This window comes from Pelobates fuscus, chromosome 10, assembly GCF_036172605.1.
Source record: "Pelobates fuscus isolate aPelFus1 chromosome 10, aPelFus1.pri, whole genome shotgun sequence".
Lineage (NCBI taxonomy): Eukaryota > Metazoa > Chordata > Amphibia > Anura > Pelobatidae > Pelobates > Pelobates fuscus.
In genome coordinates this window covers 101,937,169-101,958,347 of record NC_086326.1, presented here as the reverse complement: position 1 = coordinate 101,958,347, position 21,179 = coordinate 101,937,169, and the positions used below count along the sequence as shown (strand labels likewise).

At 38.3% G+C, this 21,179-nt stretch overlaps 1 protein-coding gene across 1 annotated transcript in view; it reads right to left on the bottom strand.

Annotated features, from left to right (window-relative positions):
• Positions 1-4,006: 4,006 nt before the first annotated feature.
• ERCC6 (ERCC excision repair 6, chromatin remodeling factor) overlaps positions 4,007-21,179 on the bottom strand; it is a 34,503-nt gene continuing 17,330 nt past the window's right edge. Inside the window, exons 9-21 of the mRNA XM_063434629.1 lie at positions 20,066-20,236; positions 18,387-18,563; positions 15,817-15,933; positions 14,801-14,896; positions 13,498-13,716; positions 13,218-13,328; positions 12,912-13,031; positions 12,488-12,582; positions 11,501-11,646; positions 10,913-11,368; positions 8,709-8,904; positions 8,027-8,105; positions 4,007-5,255 (exon numbers count right to left, since the gene is read on the bottom strand). Coding sequence (XP_063290699.1) covers positions 4,836-5,255; positions 8,027-8,105; positions 8,709-8,904; positions 10,913-11,368; positions 11,501-11,646; positions 12,488-12,582; positions 12,912-13,031; positions 13,218-13,328; positions 13,498-13,716; positions 14,801-14,896; positions 15,817-15,933; positions 18,387-18,563; positions 20,066-20,236 — 2,403 coding nt within the window. The 3' untranslated portion in view covers positions 4,007-4,835. The remainder of the gene's footprint in view (positions 5,256-8,026; positions 8,106-8,708; positions 8,905-10,912; positions 11,369-11,500; positions 11,647-12,487; positions 12,583-12,911; positions 13,032-13,217; positions 13,329-13,497; positions 13,717-14,800; positions 14,897-15,816; positions 15,934-18,386; positions 18,564-20,065; positions 20,237-21,179) is intronic.

The following is a 21,179-nucleotide window of genomic DNA, read 5'->3' as shown; positions in this document are numbered from 1 at the left end:
TGTGAAACCCGTGTTAAAGTGTGTGTATCTGTGTTTGTATGTGCCAGTGTGTGACACACAGATACGCACACCGACACATACACAAAGTGTGTATCTGTGTGTGTGTGTGTGTATACATCTGTGTTTGTATGTGTCAGTGTATGCATCTGACACACAGATACACACACTGGCACACAGACACATACACACATCTTAACTCACGAATACACACAGTGCCACATACACAAACCTTGACGCACAGATACACACACTGACACACACACACTCTTTGACAGACACACATGCACGCTCACTGACAGACACACAAAAACATACAAACTCCCTAACAGACGCACATACAATTATTTTTTATTTTTATTTTACTCCACCCAGCCTCCGTACCTTTGGGAGTGCTGGCATTGAGTATCTATGCCCTTGTGGTCCAGTGGGGCTGCTGGGCTGAGCGTGCGTCCCCTGGGGTCCAGAAGGGCTGCTGAGCGGCGAAGCAGTGATCTCCCTGCTCAGCTCCCTTGCTCGCCTCTTAGGGATGCCAGAGCCGGAGTGACGTCATATTACGGCTCCAGCATCACAGCTGTGCGCGCGCAAGGGAGCTGAGCAGGGAGATTACAGGACACTGCTCCCTCACCGTCCGTGGCCATTTTGTTTTTAGTAAATTTTGTCCGAACCCCATTTGTGTTCTCACGGAACACCAATTGGGAAACGCTGCCCTAGATAATTCTGCACACAGTCTTAAAGTGGAGGAGAAAATTTGCAATCATTTGAGTGACTTTGACAAGGGCCAGATACTGATGTCTAGACGACTGGGTCAGTGCATCTCCAAAATGGCAAGTCCTGTGGGCTGTTTCCGATATGCAGTGGTTAGTACTAAATCGTGCAATATAGATGTGATAAAAGTGTATAGTGGGCCAACTGATTGTAGAAGGCCTTGGTGATATAATCCCCCTACTAGGATTTGTAGGAACCAGAAAAATGAGCTAAAAAATAAAGTTGTATTAGTATAATAACACATATAAACTATTTAAAGGGAATTATACCAACAAATCCTACTACTATAGCAGGTTATTGCTCTCAAAATTTAAGTCAAATATACTGCACCATTGGATTTTCTCTGTTACCATCTTCACATATTGAATTGTCACTGGTCGTGGTAATTACTTACCACTGTGGATTTATATTTATAGGGAGACGGGATTGTACAGTCTATGCGCAATACAGCAGAGCTCTAAGTAGCTTATAAAAGGGTGTTAGCCCATACGCTTACCACATCTTTTAAATTGCCATTATATATTGCACTATTTGTTCATTTTTCTTAGTTGAGGTTCTTACTTGTTGAAGTATTACCCTTTTGGTTTCATGTAAGTATGTCTATGTTGATATATATATATATATATATATATATATATATATATATGCACACACTACACCATAAGGTTGCTGTGAACACGGTTTATATTTCTTGGCACGCTTTTTCATTTTCTGTTTTTATCTATTCCTTAAAGCTCATTGATGCACAAAAATCCGTTGCCAACAAGTGGTTAACAGCTCCCATAATACTCTTTGTAAGCCGTTACCATTAAGGTCAGTCAGTAAATCACTTTTGCTAAAGTTAAGGAGAGTTTGAAAACAGAGGATAGTCGCCAAGGTTAGTGACAGCATGTTGGTAAAACTTGTAGACAACATTAAAAACGTCCACTAAAACATTCTACTATTAAATAGTATACTCCTTATGTGAAAGCAGAGAGTTCAAATACACACAGACAGACCTTGTTTACACTGATGTATTAATGGGAAAATAATGTCATTAAAGGATCTAATGATAGGACAAACCATGAGATAATACTATGTCCAAAAGTGGCTATATTTTGTAAATGCATATACCGTAATTATTTGTTTGGGAAAAAAAAAAAAACTAAACTTGCAGATACATTTCCTAAGCCATGGCTTTAGAAATCTATGCTGTCACTGAACTATTGCTGGCTGTGTTAACAGCCACAGGAAGACACGATGCAGCCTGTGTTTGGGGTTAGCATCCTATGTGTGCTGACGCCAGATTAAAGTTGCACCTTACTAATATTACCAGCTACGCAGTGTATATTGGCTGAGTAAGAGACCTAGAAAGGTGGCCCTACACAAAAAAAAAAAAAAGGTTCTTTAGCATGAATCATTTGAGAACAAAAAAAATAGTTGCAGGGACTTTACACTGTCACTTCACTGTGATGAAGTGGTTATAGTGCTTAGAGTGCCCCTTTAAATGAAAGGCAGACACTAGCAGGCAGCTTTCGCAATAATTTTTGTATTTTTTTTCTCTAATGCTGGGTAGCAGGGCTTGTGGAGAGAGAGACACACTGCTCTTGGATATCAATAATAGAATTGGGGCTAAGAAGACTGACTCAATGATAGCAGCCACCAATAATAGATCATCCTTTGTACAACCTTTCCCGTTGCTGCCCTAAGATTGATAAATCCTGCGTTGCAGACTGTAAAATAAGTTTTTTTATTAGACACTGTGACATCACCCACATAGCAATAGAGGATTAGAGAAACTGGCATGGCAGATTATGTGATATTGAGTTATATTCAAAGGTACAAAATGAAAACAATACATCAACCACACCGTTAAAATTTTTATTTTTGCTTTTTTCCCCGAGAACAGAAACATAGAACATGCAGGTGTTACAATTGGTTAGAGGGAACTACCAATTCTGCTCTCCTTCAATGTTTTCATAGTTTTTTTTTTGTTTTGTTAGAAAATAATAAAAGCTTAAAATTACCCAGGCCTTACAGAATTCACATAATGTGATCCTATAATATCCTGTATTGCATTGTAATTGAGGTAGATGTGACTGTGCACGATTTCATCAGTTTCTTGCTTTCCCCCCTCTCCCAACCCCATCCGGGAATCCATGAATCAGGTGTTTGGCAGTGCACTGGCTAGTAATGGAAACCCTAAAAATGGATAAACTTTTTAAAAACTACTCCGCAGTCTAATCCCAAGTTCTCCACATATCTGTCCACTATCATTATCAAATACCGTTTTTGCATTTTAGGATTACCTAAAGGGTGAAAAGGGCAATCTTCATTCCAATCATGGTTATTCATAAAAATACATACGGTGAATTTAAAATAAATTCATACTGCATTTCTAATTTTAAGAATAGTTAAACTGGAAAAATTGTCCTAATATGTTTTCGGTTAGAATATTTTGGCAATGGAAATCTATTTGAATTTATGACATTTCACAGTTTAGTGAATAACCCAGTATTTTCTCAGTATCAAGGTACTTAGCGAAGGTATCTCCACTTTTTTAAAGCAAACTTGATATTTTAGAATAGCACCAGGATTTTAAAGTGCTCCTTTTGCACACTCTCATAAAATAACATGTACTGTTGCTTTTTCACATCCTAGATCAGTGATGATGGATAACAGTAATAGGAAGTGTAACTCCCAAGTGTCTAGGCTGACAAGGTTTGCTATTTGCCAAGGCAAGCTGCGAATAAGCGTTAACCTGTGCAAGCATATAACTGACAGTCTGAATGAGTGCACTTTGGTTGATCCAGCCAGAGCCACACACAGAACATGTCAGCCAGTCTGCCTCTCTGTCTAATTAGCCGAGAGCTGACTGTTAGTTTTAATGTTTATTGGCTCATTAAAGGGAAAAACACCACTAATTACAAGGAAAACAAAGGATTCATGCAGAATAAAGTGAACAGCAGAGGTGTTACGTCTACACAAGGCTGTAAACAGATCTTCAAAAGGTGTGTTTGCACCATCTTTATATCAAAGGGGACCAAAGTTTTGTTGTTGTTTATATGTACATGTCATGGTACACACAAGTTACCTTTAAATTAAGGAGCATTACATTTCATATATACATTGTGCAGACAAAATTACAGTAAATGTATAGATTTTAGTTTAAAGCTCTTTAAAGTTTTGGACCCTTCCCATATGTCAATCCATTCTTTAGGGAGATTATATATATATATATATATATATATATATATATATATATATATATATATATATCCTCACCAAAGCGTGAAAAGGGCTTGCAGCGGGAATAAAGGAATGGAGTTCTGACTTTGATGACCTAACCATGAAGCCAGCATTTAGGCATCATGGGGTAGGACTGCGCAGCTTGTGGAAGTAACTTCAAGCAGGGCCAATAGTTGAGCAGAAGGAGACAGAGCAAGGAGCAATATGCATGTAGTCTTGGATGGGTTAAATGAGTAAAAATAAATGACTTATCTAAATGCCATAGTCCTGGACACATAAATAAAAAAATACATAAATAACAGAAGGAAAAGAATTGAACAGACATGTAGATTTGACCGCTCAACTCATTTACACGCAATTAATACAAGAATGGTCAGTTGATATCAACAGCATCTGATGTTCAGCAACTGCTAAACTACATCTCCCATGATTCTTTGCAAACAACAATTTTTATTATGGGATATGTAATTTATTTAGAGTTGGGAAAGTCAAAGATTGCCTACTCCTTTCTGTAGTTAATGCTACCAATATCATCTCTGAATTTTCATTAGACTGCAGATAAGCAGATAAACCCAAGTGATAGCAGCAGTCCACTGATTTAAAATCATTAACAAATGGCCCCATTTTCACATATACAAACTCTTACTGCCACTACAGAAAACCATGATTCCCTATCAGTTTAGGAAGAATACACTCTCTCCTTGCAATGGGTGGTGAATATTACTTAACTGCGTTGGTACCTACCTAGCTTCTGTCTTTGAAGTTGCTCACTATTGACCTATCAGTATAAAAAGGTTTTAAAGTATTGCACCTTTAACTTTTTTTGCCCCTTTCAGGAATTTCTAGCGGAATTCAGGCTTCAGTCTCCAAACGCCTGTACTGTTACTCTTTCTGTGGAAGGTACAGAGATGACGTAACAGTTCTCGAAAGACACACGTTTGTTTTTTGGAAAGTTTGTTCTCAAACTCGTGTAATACCTCTTGTGTGCTAGCTTCCCCATCCTCTCTTGCCTGGAAGGCAATAAAGTTTCTCATGTCTGTCAGCAGCTCGTCATGCTCAGTGGGGTCTGGCAGCGATGTACTCGCTCCTGTATCTTGGTCTTCTGTGACGGGGAGCAGTAGATTGTTCCTTTTTTTCATGCGGGAAAGAAGTGATGAGGAAGAGAGTGTGGCAGACGTGGACTCTGCAGTATTGATATCTCCACTAAAGTGCAAAGAAGCATCATCTACAGTCCTGTCCTGTTGCTTTAAGACTTTGGCATCCTGCAAAAAGGAAAGGTTTAATTAAGCAGACAAATAAAATATTAATATCAAGTATAATGTCTCTGGTTCTTAAAGGAACACTATAGTCACCAAAACAACTTTAGCTTAATGAAGCAGTTTTGATATATAAATCAGTCTCACTGCTCAATTCGCTGCCATTTAGGAGTTAAATCACTTTGTTTATGCACCCTAGTCACACCTCCCTACATGTGACTGAACAGCCTAAACACTTCCTGTAAAAAGTCATCTAAAGTGTCCACTTCCTTCAATGCTAATTCTGTTTAATTTAAGATTTCTTATTCCCTGCACCGTATAGCTTACCAGACCCTACAGGAGCCTCCTGTGAGTGGTTAAAGTTCAATTTAGAGAACAGGAAATAAACACGTTTACAGTAAGTTACATCTGATTGAAAGTGAAACCATTTTTTTTCATGCAAGCTGTGTCAGTCACAGCCATGGGAGGTGAGGCTATGGCTGCATAAACAGAAACAAAGTGATTTAACTGCTGAATGGTAGTGAATTGAGCAGTAACACTTTGGAGGGATGATCTACACAACAAAATTGCTTCTTTAAGCTATTGCTGTTTTGGGGACTATAATGTCCCTTTAAAGGCTCAATCTAAACACCATAACCTCTACAGTGAGCTGAAGTGGTTAAGGTTCAAAGTTTCCATGCATTGTCTTGATGGTTAAAGTAAAATAATTTTTGAGCAGTGTGACAAAAGGTGGGCCTCTCCTCGCAACTAAAACCCAAGCCTTTGTAATTGCCAGGCTTTAGGTACTTTAGGCATTTGTCAGCTGTCAGTCATTGATGGCTGATATCCCTTGCACCATCTTGGACAATATATTTTGAATGCTATGTAAATTTTATATCCATGTATAGGAGATATGCACAAAAATGTACTTGTGCCTCAAATTTTGCCAAGCAATTGGAGAATATGGCAGCAACACGAACAACACTTTTGCTCCCCGCTACAATACAAGCATACACTATTTTCCATTTTAGTTTGTCTTGTCTGTTACTAGTGTATGGCTAAAAAAGACAAGTCCATCAAGTTTGCCACTTCACACTATCTGTATTTGCCATAAGATTGGAGAGTTGAATCCTTCTTGACGCTAAAGTGACAGTCAAGGTTATTTACTAAAGTGATTTTCAAATTTAAGGCCAAAATACCTGAACTGAAGGCATTTTCAGTTTTTTTCCCCTTCAATCCCCCACCCAATAATTCCATCTTAGCTATTTTGACCTTAAATTTTAAAATTAACTTTAAATTAACTAAATTCACTTTATTGAATAACCCTGTGTATCAAGCACTGCTAGGTACAGGTGGGTGACAATTATGTACAAAAAATTATTGTGACATTGCAACAAAGCCTTCCACCTGTGCCACATATATTCCATAGCAATGTACACACTGCAAATGCTTATGGAGAGACTTTATGGAAAGGATTCACACAATGACTTTATGAAATTTCTCTCGAATATATATACACAGTGTGTACACACACACTTTCAATTGCATTTTGTATTGTATTAGGATGACACCAAGAACGTTAATTGTCCAGCACGTTAAACACATGTGAATCTATTTGTAGAGTCACAATCTTTTTTTATTAATATATATAGTGCACCGTGTGTAATGTGTATTAGCTTAATAGAGACTCTCAGGAGCTGAGATGTTGACTTTATAACACTTTGGAGCCACTCTTGACTGGCATGACTTTGAGGTTTGAGGTGTACCTTCTTATCTCTCCATAGAATCTTTATGAAAAACCATACCTTGCCATTTCCAATCAGCCATGGAACAGGTATTTTTTTTTTTTTTACAACATTTATGGCATATTATTTCACAGGTCCAAGATCCCCTTATTATTTGTACTCTCATGCTTGCTTGATATTAAACTAGTGACAAGTAGCAGTGTTAACATTTAATGAACAGGCTAATATGATAGGGGTTGAGATAAGTGGCGACTGGCACCCCTCTCCCCAGCGTCCCTAAAGTGGTCATGTCACCTAAATGAGTCTTTGCAAATAAATAATTTAAAACCAAAGGTAACCCGCATGTAATAGCTCATTTTAGGTTGTGTAATTGTTTGCTGCTCATTAAAAAAAAACAAAAAAAAACAAAAAAAAAAAACAACATTATATATATATATATATATATATATATATATATAAAGTCAGTATATTTAGTGAATTACACACAGAACTTTGTTTTGATCAAAAACAGGACATTTTATAATACATTTAAAGCTGCATTAAAGGGACACTCCAGACTCATAAAACACTTCAGCTTTAGGAGCTAAGTGTATGCCCACCTTGTACCAATTCATAAAAGTGTCCATCAGCATGTTTGTTGTGAGAGTTTCCATAGTGAAGCTTTAGTCTAATGCTTTCCTAGAAGAGGCATTCTATTGTGTGATCACTGCATGTGACTGGCAAATTCTCAGCAATTGCACGCATGCACAAAATTTGGCCAGAGAGGATAGGAGACTTGTCACTGAAAATTTCCCGGGTAGAGTGGGGAGCAGCAGAGACAGAGGACTCCCGCTGGAGAAAAGAAGATACCTTTATTTTATGGTTGGGAAGGGGAAGGAGGGCAACTTTTGGCATTTTGAGCAATAAAAGGAACACTAATCTTTAAAACCGAACATTGTGTTTTTAATGTTGGAGTGTTTCTTTAATCATGATAGAAACCCCTTTAAATGTAGATTTTGTGACAGTTTACAGACTATAAATGTAAATACTGTTAAGAGACTAAATTATCACTACCTTGCATTTGTCTTGTTGTGATTTGACAGGAACCTCAGGTGTCTGCAACAAAGGATTCTTTTTCTGTCCAAACCTTTTCCTGCAAACCAAAAGACAAAAAATGAATTCACTATACTGAATTGGGGGAAAAAAAAAACATATACATATAAGATAAGGTAGATAGATACAAGCTCATATAAGCTGTGAAATTCTCACTGTGAAATTAAATTAACCAACTAACAAGCTGGTGGAGGAAAGTCCAATATTAATTCACAGTGTCTCATTTTCAAGATGGTGAATGTGAAATATGATCAAAATATAGCTACCTCAGAATTAAATCTCACTGCAGGAAGGTCTGCGGTGTCACTTCATCATAACGGAGCATCCTTTACTCCGGTGATAGATGTTGGCAATTGCAGTTCTCATGGCTACTGATAGCCCAGAAATGACATTTTCACTACAATTAAGCCGCAACGATCATTTAAATTTAGGTTAACCCTATTGAGGACTGGATTCGAAAAAAAAACTGTAGCACTACTGCCTTCTTTTATAAACATAATCTAGATTTCCTGCCAATGCCCCCCCTCCTCCTCCCCATCCCCCTCCAAATTTCTTCCTAAATTCAGAGATCAGGCTCTAGTTCTTTCCCAATGTGACTAAAGAACATTAAGGTTTCTCTCTCTACAGGTTTTTATGTTCTCACTTGATTCCCGAGGTTGCTCTAGAATTTGATCCAGTCCATGTTGGGACTCCTGAGGTAGCTGCATGACAACGCTGACGAGAGATCTTTAAGGTTCTAAGAGCCTCCTGGGCAACTCGACTTGCTTCCTCCTCCACCAGCACAAAGTCCGGATTAGAAGCATCCATAATAACATCATGTTTCATAACACTGTGCACTCCTAAAGGATTGAATAAGAGGAGGACAGTCAGAAATTCTGACATTCCCAAGTAATAAGTGGGAGTGTAATATCTGTTACATGCCTTGATTGGAGCTCTGCTAAAAGAAACAAAAACAAACATTCATAATATGCTGTGGAGACCTCAATAAATCTTTTTGAGTTTTACACTGAATGGCTGTGGTGTGTGTTTTTGCACCTTTAAGGTGTGAGTACATATGAGTGGGCAGCCCTTTTTTCTATGCCCCACAACATGCCATGGTTAAAGGAACACTATAATGTTAGGAATACAGCTTTGTATTCCTAAAACTATAGTGTAACTCTGCCCTGCACCCTGTAAAGTGCTTAATAACTTACTAGACTCCAGCGCCAATGTCCCTCGGCACTGAGTCAGGCCCCTCTGACATCAGCCATGGGAAGAACCTATTGTGAATGTGTGGTGAACACTGTGCGTGCATTAGGCCTTTTCCACAGGAAAGGAGTGACTTAGCGCTTTCCAATGAACATTTTAACACGCTGGACTGCCATTAGAGGCAGTCTTAACACTGCTATGCAAACCTTGCAGTTTCCATAAAACTGCAATGTTTTACAAGGCAGGGTTAAGGGAACAGGGACACTGTGGACACTTTAACGAGATTATGTGGTCTGGGTGCCTATAGTGTCCATGAAGAAATCACACATTACTGAAGGTAAAGGCAACAGAAAATCCCATTAGGCTTGTCTGGAAGAGCAGAAAAAATAAGAAACCACTGTGGCACTGGGCAGAAAGAGGCAAAGCAAGTTATAAGAGCCTCCAAAGCACACACAGAAGACAGAACAGAACAGTCAGTAAAAAAGGGGGATAAAACATTTTTAGATACAGAAAATGAGAAAAGGAAGGAGAGGGACTGCAGTTAAGAAAAATGACAAATGAGTACATTGTTAAATGTGAGTTTACAGAGGGAGAGGTTCTATTTCAACGGTCAAAAGTAAAGACAAATAAGTTGATGGGGCCTGATGGAATCCACCCAAAGTTATTAAAAGAGCTTTATGGTGTACTAGCAAAACCATTTACAGATTTATTTAACCAATCATTAACAGGAGTAGTCCCAGAAGACTAAACATTAGCGAATGTTGTACCCATTCTGAAGAAAGGTAGTAGGGAGGAGTTGGGCAACTATAAGCCAGTAAGTCTTACTTCAGTAGTGGGGAAAGTGATGGAAACCATGTTAAAGGATAGGATTGTTGAACATCTAAAATCACATGGATTTCAAGATCAGAGACAACATGGGTTTACTTCAGGGAGATCATGCCAAACTAATCTTATTGATTAGTACAGAAAGGCAGTGGGATCCCTACAAGTCTATACATTGACCCTAGTTATACTGGTTCGATTCTTGTGAGTCTAAGACTAAAGATTGTTCCTTTACCCATATATCTGTATTTGGCAATATTGCACTACAATTTGGCTATCCCCTTTGTCTTTTTCAGTATACATGGCGATTTATTTCTGTATCATATAGTACCATCCACTCAAGAACCAACTACACTCCGCCTACTTGTATGTATGTGTAATTGTTGTTATAAGCTCTGCCTTCTGAACCTTGTAATCGACATACAGAGGAGGAGGAGAAACCGGGCACTGGTGTGAACTAGATTGTGATGTCATTTACCAAGTTTTTATATATACATTAAATAAAAGTTGTAGGTGGTTTTCAGGGTTTTATTCAGTGGTGACATTTTCAGAGAAGTGATAGCTCCCTTTAAAATTTGACTGAATAATGATGGAGCTACCTTTCTCCTCTTTTTCCCCCACTCTGGAGTATTTCATTTGCTATCTTCATAACCTTTTTACAGCTGTACTTAAGGGGGATAACCTCGTTTTTGTTAATACATTAATAAGTCACAAATAGTCTTAAAAGCTTGCACTATTAATAATCTTAGTTGGCCAGTAAAGGTTATTACACTCACACCATTTGGCCAAGATATTTATAGTGAACAGGGTTACCCTGAAAAGAAAAACCTAACTCACCAGTCTTTTTGAAAAGCTTTGCCAACACATAATCATCATTTGTTCGCCGATCGTCAAATTCATTCTCCTCTTTCTGGTATGGCTTGTGTTTTACCAGGTGAGATATTCTCTCACCATCAAACTTAGCATCCTTCAGTCTCTTTTTGACTTTGGATGCCTTGCCCCGGTGTTTCGTCTTTTCTTTGTGTTTACGGTGGCTATTTTCAGGCAAGACTGGCAGGGAATCTTGTTTGCTTTTCCCTATGGTGTCTGTTTCTGACTTGCCAGTTTTTTTAAAAGCACCATTAGCAGTAGTGTCTTGGCAGTGAGAGGAAATCCCATTGGAAGTTGTTGGTTGGTCACTAGGTGAAAAGACACTTCCAGTAGAGTTGGGTGGGTCTTTTTGAGGATCTGGGTCAGAATTTGGCAAAGTATTTCTACTAGAATGCTTAGAGACCCGAACATCAGAACCAGTTCCTAGAAAGCAAAACAGACTGAATTTGTTGAAGTCAAAAAAGAGGTACATTCTAAGAGATAAACTGAGAAAAATATAAGAGATGGTTAGAGGCATTACCAGCTTTTTATATCATGATACCCAGCAACACAGACCTGCAAATATGGCACTTGTCTCTGTGCCCTGGTTGGCATCTGGACTGCTCAGGGTGAATAGCTCGTACAGGTCATTGGATTTAAAGAAGCGCCGTTGCTTTGGGTCTTTCAGCACACGGTTGGTCAAGAACTGCTTGAAGATTTGTCTGAGGATTGAAAAAAATAACTGTATACTTTAAGCAAGATTATGGTTAGCATTACAGGTGTGGTTTGTTTTTGTGCATGCTTGTCAGTGTAAATTTTGTATTGATGCAATGCATGGGAGAGCTGGCAAGGGGAGCAATTGCCTCCTGGGCCACTAGCATACAGGGTTGTGGGCTGCAACATCTCACCATTCTTCTTCGGATTGAAATAGCTGAATAGGAATGGTATGTCTGTTGGTAAAAGAGTAGTGTACGAATAGTGTGCTAGCTCAGCACTGTAGGAGATATGCCTGGCCTCATAACCAATACTCTCAATGTTTCCTGACCTGGACTAACCCACTGGAATGTTTCCTAGCAGACTGCAGTATCTGGGGTTTACCAGTCTTCCAGATTACAATACCTGTGTATGCTATCCTTTGATTATAGGGACACAAAATAAGCAGAAAGTGCTCATAACACACACTTGTCATCACTTGTGTCAGTAGAGTCATGGATAACCGAGTTTGTGTCTCTTAGGTATGCAATGATCTCTGTGTGACTTTCTAATGTGGTGTCATGCTGAGGGCTAGGATGTCACACCTTCATGCAGCTCCCCCCATTGGAAGACATTAGAAGAGGTGTTCAAGCACTATCCAGCAGTGAGGAATCTCAGGTCACACAATAGGAAGTAAGAAACTTAAAGACTGGTGAATAAACAATATGGCAAGTGAAACAACACACAGTGCTAGTGTGTGATTGATTATGGACGTGGAGGCACCCTATTGTAGGGTACTTCACACAATGTTAGTGACATGGATAACTTTTTTTTATGTGGATTAACGGTATTGGTCCCAGTAGACCCTACCTGTGATAAATCTTTTCTTCAATGGTTCCTGCAGTTAACAGTCTATATACAGTCACCTGCTTCTTCTGTCCAATCCTCCAGGCCCTCTCTCGAGCCTGCAACACAACAGCCCAATGCTCTGAACAATATTCTGACCCCATCAACACAATGCATAATAAACCTACATACCAATACGTTTCTGTCAATACTAATGTGAAAGAGGACATATAACAAATAAAATGGGACTACAGTAAATAAACCAACACAATATGAGAATTTCAAGTCACAATTCACAGTTACACTTTGGTATCTTCAATGCGAGCATATATTAGAAAAAGAGGATATAGTTCAAGTTGGATACCAAAAAATAATATTGGTGTTTTCTGCCATTGTAAACATAAACCTTTAATGTCTAGACATAGCTGGTTTTCCATATTTCTCTCACCTGAGTGTCAGTGCTAGGATTCCAATCAGGATCATATATGATGACTCTGTTAGCTCCAGTCAAGTTCACACCGAGGCCCCCGACTCTGGTGGTGAGAAGGAAGACAAATAGCGAAGGGTCCTGTAACAAACAAGGTCGTGCTGACAATAAAAATTTAACAAGATGCTACAGCATGTCTGCGTATCTACACTTAAGTTAAACAATGAGTTATTAGCATGTATATACACAGGGGTATGTATATATACATGCTATCGATAGTTTTCTTGAATTACAAGACACTAAAGTTTGTATGTTACTGCATGGTACCTCGTTAAACTTTGTAATGAGAGGTTGTCGGGATGCAATGGTTGTGGTACCGTCCATCTTGAGGTAGGAATAGCCATTCCGCATTAAAAACACTTCAAGGATCTGCAACATCTGAGAAAACATTTTTTTTTTTTTTTTAAATATATATTAAAAACCAGGACCTATTATAAAAGTTTTTCTAGAATATGAAATTAATGCTGGGAAATAAATGTTAAAGGGTTTGTTTAATAATGCAGATGTTAGGCGCTGCACATTTTTGTATTTCTCTTTGGTCTCCTACCTGCCGAGACTGACTGAAAAGTAGAACGCGATGTGCTTGGCGATGCCAAATCTTCAGAAGTGACTCCACCACTATCATTTTGCCAGAGCGCTTCCAAAATCCAAACTGTTCATGCTCTTCCAAATCTTCTTCTCTGGTTCCTTTCAGAATCTTGGGCCCTCCTGAGAACAGATCTGGGTGATTACAGATTTTCCTCAAGGCGATGAGTCCAGGGAATACCTTTTATGAATAGAAAATGATGGGATGAGATGAGGCGAAGTGCAACATGGAACCACATTAATCTGCATGTCGAAGAACATGTGAAATTTTAACTCTTTACAGCTACGCTGATTGCTAGCAGAATGATCATGGACGGTACACTAATTCCCACAAAATATTAATTTTTTTAGGCACGTGCATAAAAAGTGCCTAAAACTAATGTATATATGAGCTTTTTACAGCTTAAAAGTCACATAATATCTGTTCCTTAATATGGCTGAATACTCTCCATTTAGCAACAGTCAGCCTTGATTTGTTGGCATGACAATTATGACTGCACTGAAAAAACTCTACAGCAGTAAGAAAAACACATTAACACATTTAATGTTATTATTAAGAAAATAACAATACAAAAATAGATCCTCAAGTTGTGGCTCTTTTTCAGTTTGATCACTGACACCACCTTAATAGCAACAAAATTATACATTTATTTTCATTCTAGAAGGTCTTGGCTACTATGTAATTTTTTGTTTTTTACTATGTAATTTATGAACATAAAAAAAATAAAAATAAAAAAAAATTCGTTATTTTTGGCATTCCACAGAAAAGCAAGGTGGCATTCGGTACTATGACATGCAAAACAGACTATGACATATGACAGAATAACAGGTTTGGGAGACCTGCGGAATACTTTTTTTTGTGAGAAAAGAGTGTAACAATATTATATAACACACGCTGGTTAACAGACATTTCCCTCACAGGGATGTGGTAGTGCCAGCAAGGGAAGTTAATTAAGAGCGTAGTTCCCCTGTGAGGTATCCCCCACCTGGTACAGTAGTGGTGGGCATGGTATGTGCTCGAGAAAACTGGGCAGAAGGGAGCCATATATAATAATGTGTGGTGCTGCAGCTTAAATACTTATAAGAAGGGAAGGAATGGTGCTATTCCCTAATAACATTCCCATTATATACGAACATACTTTTTATGTTTATTACTGCTAGAAAGAATGCATTCACTCTCGTTGAAATTTGGTTGAAAGTCCACTACACACGTCTAGATTATTATATTGTAATTCACTTTTGTAGCTCATAGACAGCCACTTCACCTGCATATCTCCATTCAGTATACCGTAGACTTCCTTGGAGTCGATGAAGGACTGGTACACTTGTCTCTGCTCATCAGTCAAACGACAAAACAGAACCTGTAGAGATAAAAAGAAAAAAATCAACACTAAGGGCAGGAGTGTCTGGGCAGAAACCATCTCCATCTTTCCGCATACTACTACTACTCTACTAAATCTTAAGTTTAATGCTGTACCATGAAAATCCAAAAACATATTAACCAATGTATTAATTAAAATGAATGGTTGTAGAATCTGACAGGTCCACTAGTAAACCTCTACTGAGGTCAGATAGTACAGTGCTGCAAACTTATTTTTTAAAAGGGCAAGTTCTATTCTGTTTATATTGTGCTCTAGTATTCTACTGGCCTTTTGACTAATAATGTAAACCTCTGCCTACTCTCTGACTTCAAGTAATTGTTTGGGTCTTTCTCTGCATGACTTTTATACAGCTTTCAATGAGGCAAGTGGACAAATCCCAAGAGCCTTGTGTTTTGTATATTTGTGTTACTGTTTGCTCCATTTCACATTGCTTTCTCCAGGATTTATCCCCACCTGGCATCTAAAAACGCTACATTTATCTGTCCAACCCAAACACAATGTATTCATTTGGGAACAGCGCTGGTTAAATTCCAGCTTCTTCATGTTTACAGGAATGAAGTAAAATATGACGTGAATGAATTTTCCTCGCAGGGCGATACAGACGAAAGTTGTCTAATTACACGCAGTCTATAAGAAAATGTAATAAGCTCCTGTTTTAGCTCATCTAACTTCTATACTGAAGACTATACAAGTACAATTTAGGTCGCGTTTAAGATTAATAAGGATAACAACGAAAAAGGAGGACCTTGCAAGTGAGCGAAATATTTAATAGAAAATCTGGGTAAAGCAAAAATAAATTTGGACTTTTCTTAGGTAATAAATAATCCAGTATAATGCAGGATTATATGATCCCTGGCAGAAGCAGAGCTCTGCAATTATTGCTAGACCAGGTCTGTCACCTGCTCGTTCTTGTCTGGGAGGGAGAGGCTCATCTTAACATCAGCCTTCATCCGTCGCAGGAGATAGGGGTTGATGGTGTCACGTAGCACACATGCGCACTTGTATGCAGTTTTTACCTGAAAGACATGGATATTATTTTATTAATGCTCAAGGTACACAGCTGTGTAAATTGAAAGAACTATGATGAATTTACATTTCTTTTTATTACAACAATGAGATACTTCATTGGTATAATGTTATAAAGCGATAGTGCGAGTGGTTTAAACATGCTCCAGGCTACTGCTAATTACCACTAATTGTCGGTGTGTCCAGCCCCTGTGAACTGCATTCTCTTCCTTTTACATTAATTACAAATACAAATCCCGCCAACAGCTGTCAGGCTCAGCACTTTTTCCGTTACTGTGGTCCCTATTCTTTTAGGAAATTCTTGTAAGCCATGAATGTTTTATAGCGCTTTGCAAAGCCCCCGAGCATCATCCTTTTAATGTCTGCTCACCTAGGTTCAGACTCAAAAAAAAAAAAAAAGAAAAAAAAAAAAGAAGTCTTATTGCTAATCCGTGGATCAAAGGATAGGAAGAAAAGTTTTCTGCAGATAAGCCGGTGATTCTCACATTAGACATATTAGAAGAGCCACGTGTGAATCTCCTTAAGCTTTTGAGCTTGAATTTGTCAAACCTTTCATGGCACATGGATAGACAGGGATCTGATCCATTCTGCTGTGACAATACCCTTGAATCTGAATGCGACCAACTGTCAACAAAAACATATTCTGCCTCACATACGTATAAAGCTTCTCTCACCACTTCCCATTGAACAGGTATTGCTTCCCTATACTGGAACAAACCTTGCCACAAACAGAAACAAATTGCTTTGGAGGTAAAAAAAAAAAAAAAAAAAAAAGATACTGGTAATTACTTACCTTACACCTTTATTAAATCCACAGCATGGCTGTTTCAGGTATATACTAGAAAGCCATCCAAACTCTCAAACTTATCTGTCCTCAAAAACTATACAAAATTATATTCCATCCGCAAAATAAAATAAATATAAACCAATCTGCATCAAGTCTTATGATATTTTTACAATGCATGAAAAGAAATAAATAAAAATGTGCACCTTTGATGAGCAAATTCTTGAATGCTCGGTCTAGATCGTATACATAATATAGCTCCAATCCAGTTCAAGTTGTCCTGGTTTGATTAATGATCCAAATTCCTATTTCTCAATAGTATTCCTACAATAATTGACTAATAGACTACTCTCTGCCTTTCACTGGAATGCATCATTTTTGGATTCTCCCACTTAAACCTGTGTTTTAGAATTATTATTAATAATTTCTAGATCTTATATTATTCTGTATTTTACAGAGTCCACATTTAATACTTAAATGATTTAAGTTTTATGAGAAGCTTAAACAGATCAGCCACAACATTAAACCCACTGACAGGTGAAGTGAATAAAATTGATTTTATTGTTACAATGGCACCTGCCAAGAGGTAAGATTATATTAGGCAGCAAGTGAAAAGCCAGAACTTCATTTCATGTGTTGGAAGCAGGAAAAATGGGCAAGCAAAAATATCAATGACTTTGTTTAGGGCAAAATAGTCATGGCTAGACAACGGGGTCAGAGAATCTCCAAAACAGCAATTCTTACAGCCGTGCTCCTGGTATGCAATGGTTAGTACCTACCAAAAGTGGTATAAAGAAGGACTAACTGTAAACCAGCGTCAGGATCATAGGCACATGGGATGCAAAGGCTTGCCAGTCTGCTCCAACTCGAGTAGAGCTACTGTAGCTCGAATTGCTGAAAAATGTAATTCTGGCCATGATAGAAAGGTGTCAGAACACACAGTGCATTGCAGTTTGCTGCACATACGGCTGCCTAGCTGCAGACCGGTCAGAGTGCTCATGATGACTCCTGTCCCACACCAAAATGCCTTCAAAAAGAAGGTAAGTATCAGAACAGGACTATGGAGCAATGCAAAATGGTTGTCTGGTCTGATGAATCATGTTTTCAGGTGGATGGTCAGGTCTTACATTGTGCAAGCTTAAAAAAAACAAAACAAAACAAAAAACCTATTACATTCTGTGAGCTTTGAAATTGCTGTTTAGTGAATGGATGAATACGCTGGATATTTGTTTTTATATCGAATATAATGTATCACAAATTAAGAAAGCTATGGTGGGAGAATAGTGATTGAAAACCCATTCCACCTGTCAGTCAGGGGATAGCTAATACATTATTAAACACAGATCTGCACACCAGTCAAGCCATAAGACTTGCTTTTCCCTCAGAAATCTCAAATTTGCAGTCATGTTACTTCTGCAAGGGATTATGGGTGTAGTAACATCACTGCAAGTGTGAGATTTCTGTGGGAAAAGCAAGTCTTATGGTTTGACAGGTGTGTAGATCTGTGTTTAACAATGTCATCCGACATCTGAACTTCATAAGATGCAGGTGTTTTGGGTATCTTTTATTATCTCTACAATGCAGATTAGTTTATTGTGCCTACATGATGAAAAAATACATTATACTAGTTGTAGTTACCAAGTGAAAGTGGATACATACCTGGACTGGTGATGCATTGGAATATCCGCCCATAGTGATGGGGACCGAGAATTGCTCCATGAATACAGGTAGAGTGCCAAGTTTTCCTGGGAATACAAAGTCAAACAAGGACCACAGTTCCCGTAGGTTGTTTTGCATAGGGGACCCAGACAGGATGATACGATGAGGAGTACGGAACTAAGTGAATGTGAAAGAAAATGTTTGTTTAAAATAAATAAAGCATGCCTGTAAACACCTACACAGTTATCACCAACCTATAATCACACAAACACAGAACCAGCTTCTCTGTGATTACAATAAAGGCAGCTAATGCCAAGATGTAATCACACAAACATCTTACAAATGCACCAATCACACAGCTTTCTGCTCGAATCAATAAGAACGACTGGAATGCAAAAAAAAATCTAAAGTAAAAGTGCTTTTACATAAATGAAAAATAAGATTAATTCACCTTCTATCCCCTGGTGCACTGTTCTGGCAGTGCCTGTCGCTCCTCCCCTCGCTGAGATCATCATTACTTATCAGCATATCCTCATAGAGATACAATTACTTTATTAACGATCCCCACAGATATGCATTAAAACATTGGTCCTTCATTCTTTCCAGAACAGCACCAGGAAGACTGTATTTACACTGTAGGGACAGTCTCTTTGCCACAGAACCATTGCAATAAGCTGTAGTGGTTCTGATGCCTAGAGCAGGGGTAGGCAGCCTTTGGCACTCCAGATGTTGTGGACTACATCTCCCACAATGCTCTAACAGCAATAATGCAGGCAAAGCATCATAGGAGGTGTAGTCCAAAACATCTGCAGTGCCGAAGGTTGCCTATCCCTGGCCTAGAGTGTCGCTTTAATTAATATATCCTTAAATAGTCTGTTTTTTGTTTTGTTTTTTTAAGCATCTGCTTAAAATGACTGTGCTTTTCATCACACAAATACAGTGACAGCACAAACACTGCTTTCTCTTGTCTACCAGTGCATTGAAACGTATAATTAACTCACTGTTTACCTATCATTATTACACACTATCAATTACCTAATAGTGTCAGCTATTACTCTCCTAACAAAATGACAATACCAATGAGCATTACATACAGAGCTATCAATTTCCTGTTAGAATATCTATGACTCACCTATATGAATTGCTCATACACAACTTGCATTCTTCTATCATTATATTTGACCTAACTCTGTGCTATCTCTCCCCTATCCATATCACACAGATCACTATCTTACATTATCATGGTCTCTCGCCTATCATTATCACACACTGTCAGAGATATAGTTTAAACACACCAATGCTCACGTAGTAGTATGGGACACAGCTATCTTTCACCTATCAGCAAAACACAAACAGCTAGCACAAGCCGCTTATAAATATGACACAGAACTGTCACTCATCTTTTAGCATCACACATGCAGCTGTTTATCCATATTAAAAACATACTGCTATCGTTTCTAATCAGCATCACACACATACTCCCAAATACTGCTAAGTACTCTATCACTATCAAACACAATCACCGATATCACACACAGAGAACCCACCATCCTGATACTAACCTAACCTACCAGTATCACACATATACACAAGTCTACTGTGAGTGACTGTATCAAGCATGCAAGTTTTACTCAACAACAATTACCAAAATGCTTATCATTACTATCTTGCACACTCACCTGTTTGCATGCGATTGTCACAGCTGCATTTGGGTTGCGAATCTTATGTCCCTCGTCCAAGATGATGTAGTGCCAGTGGTACCTCTGCAGCTCCTCCTGCATCAGGCGCACGTATGAATAAGAGGTAATGAGGATACCGGAACTATTTCCCACCTCTCCAATTAATCGTGACTGCACAAAATAATGACATGACAAACATCAGCCACTCATTTACACTTTCTCTCTAGGAATAGGATTTTATTTTGTACATAATATGTGGGGAAGGGTACAATTCAACAAGTAGGCATGTTTTAAATGAACATAGTCTAAGACACTAAAACAATATTACTTCAGCGGCCTAAATTACACAGACACAGATATAGCAAATGTATCTATTCAGTAGTGTTCTACACAGATTTTATTGATGATTAGGATATTTGTATTGCACTTAGGCCTATGTGTTTTAAATACCTGTTGATTTCACCTGTACTTTATGTGGGATATTATCTTAGTATCCCCTTTATCTTTCTTGTATATAGGCTTTAAATGGCAACTAAGTACCCAGACCACTTAATCTCTTTGAAGTAGTCTGGATGCAGTCTCCCTGCCCCCCTTAGTGCTGCAAAGTTAAACATTGCAATGCTAATACTGCCTCTAATGGTTGTGTCTAGAGCTGTATCCTGCCGTTTGAATGAATATAAATATATGCACAAATAAACATCTCCTTTCCCTGTCCATTTTGGCAGGAACACTTTTCTCCTACCACTGTCAACAGAAAACACGATGTTCTGTAAGACGTGCCCTAAGAGGTGATGTCATATACATAGGCACGGTTGTGCTTTAGAAGCGGATTTAAAAGACAGGCAACTTCAGGAGCAAAAAAGTGGCCCATGACATCAGACCTATGAATATTGTACTTTTCTAGAGATTTCAAACTAGGGTTACAAAAAACTTCCCAAGAGACTGTATTTAAATTTATCTTTTGCTGTAGGGTGGTTAATTTGATATGTTTTTCAGTGTGCTCCCCCTATAGGAGGGAATCTGGTCAGTCTTTTAAAAAACAAAGGTCCTAATATTTGCACAGAAAGGTAAATGATCTTACATAGTGGTCACCATTGAGGATCTTTTGGTTAAA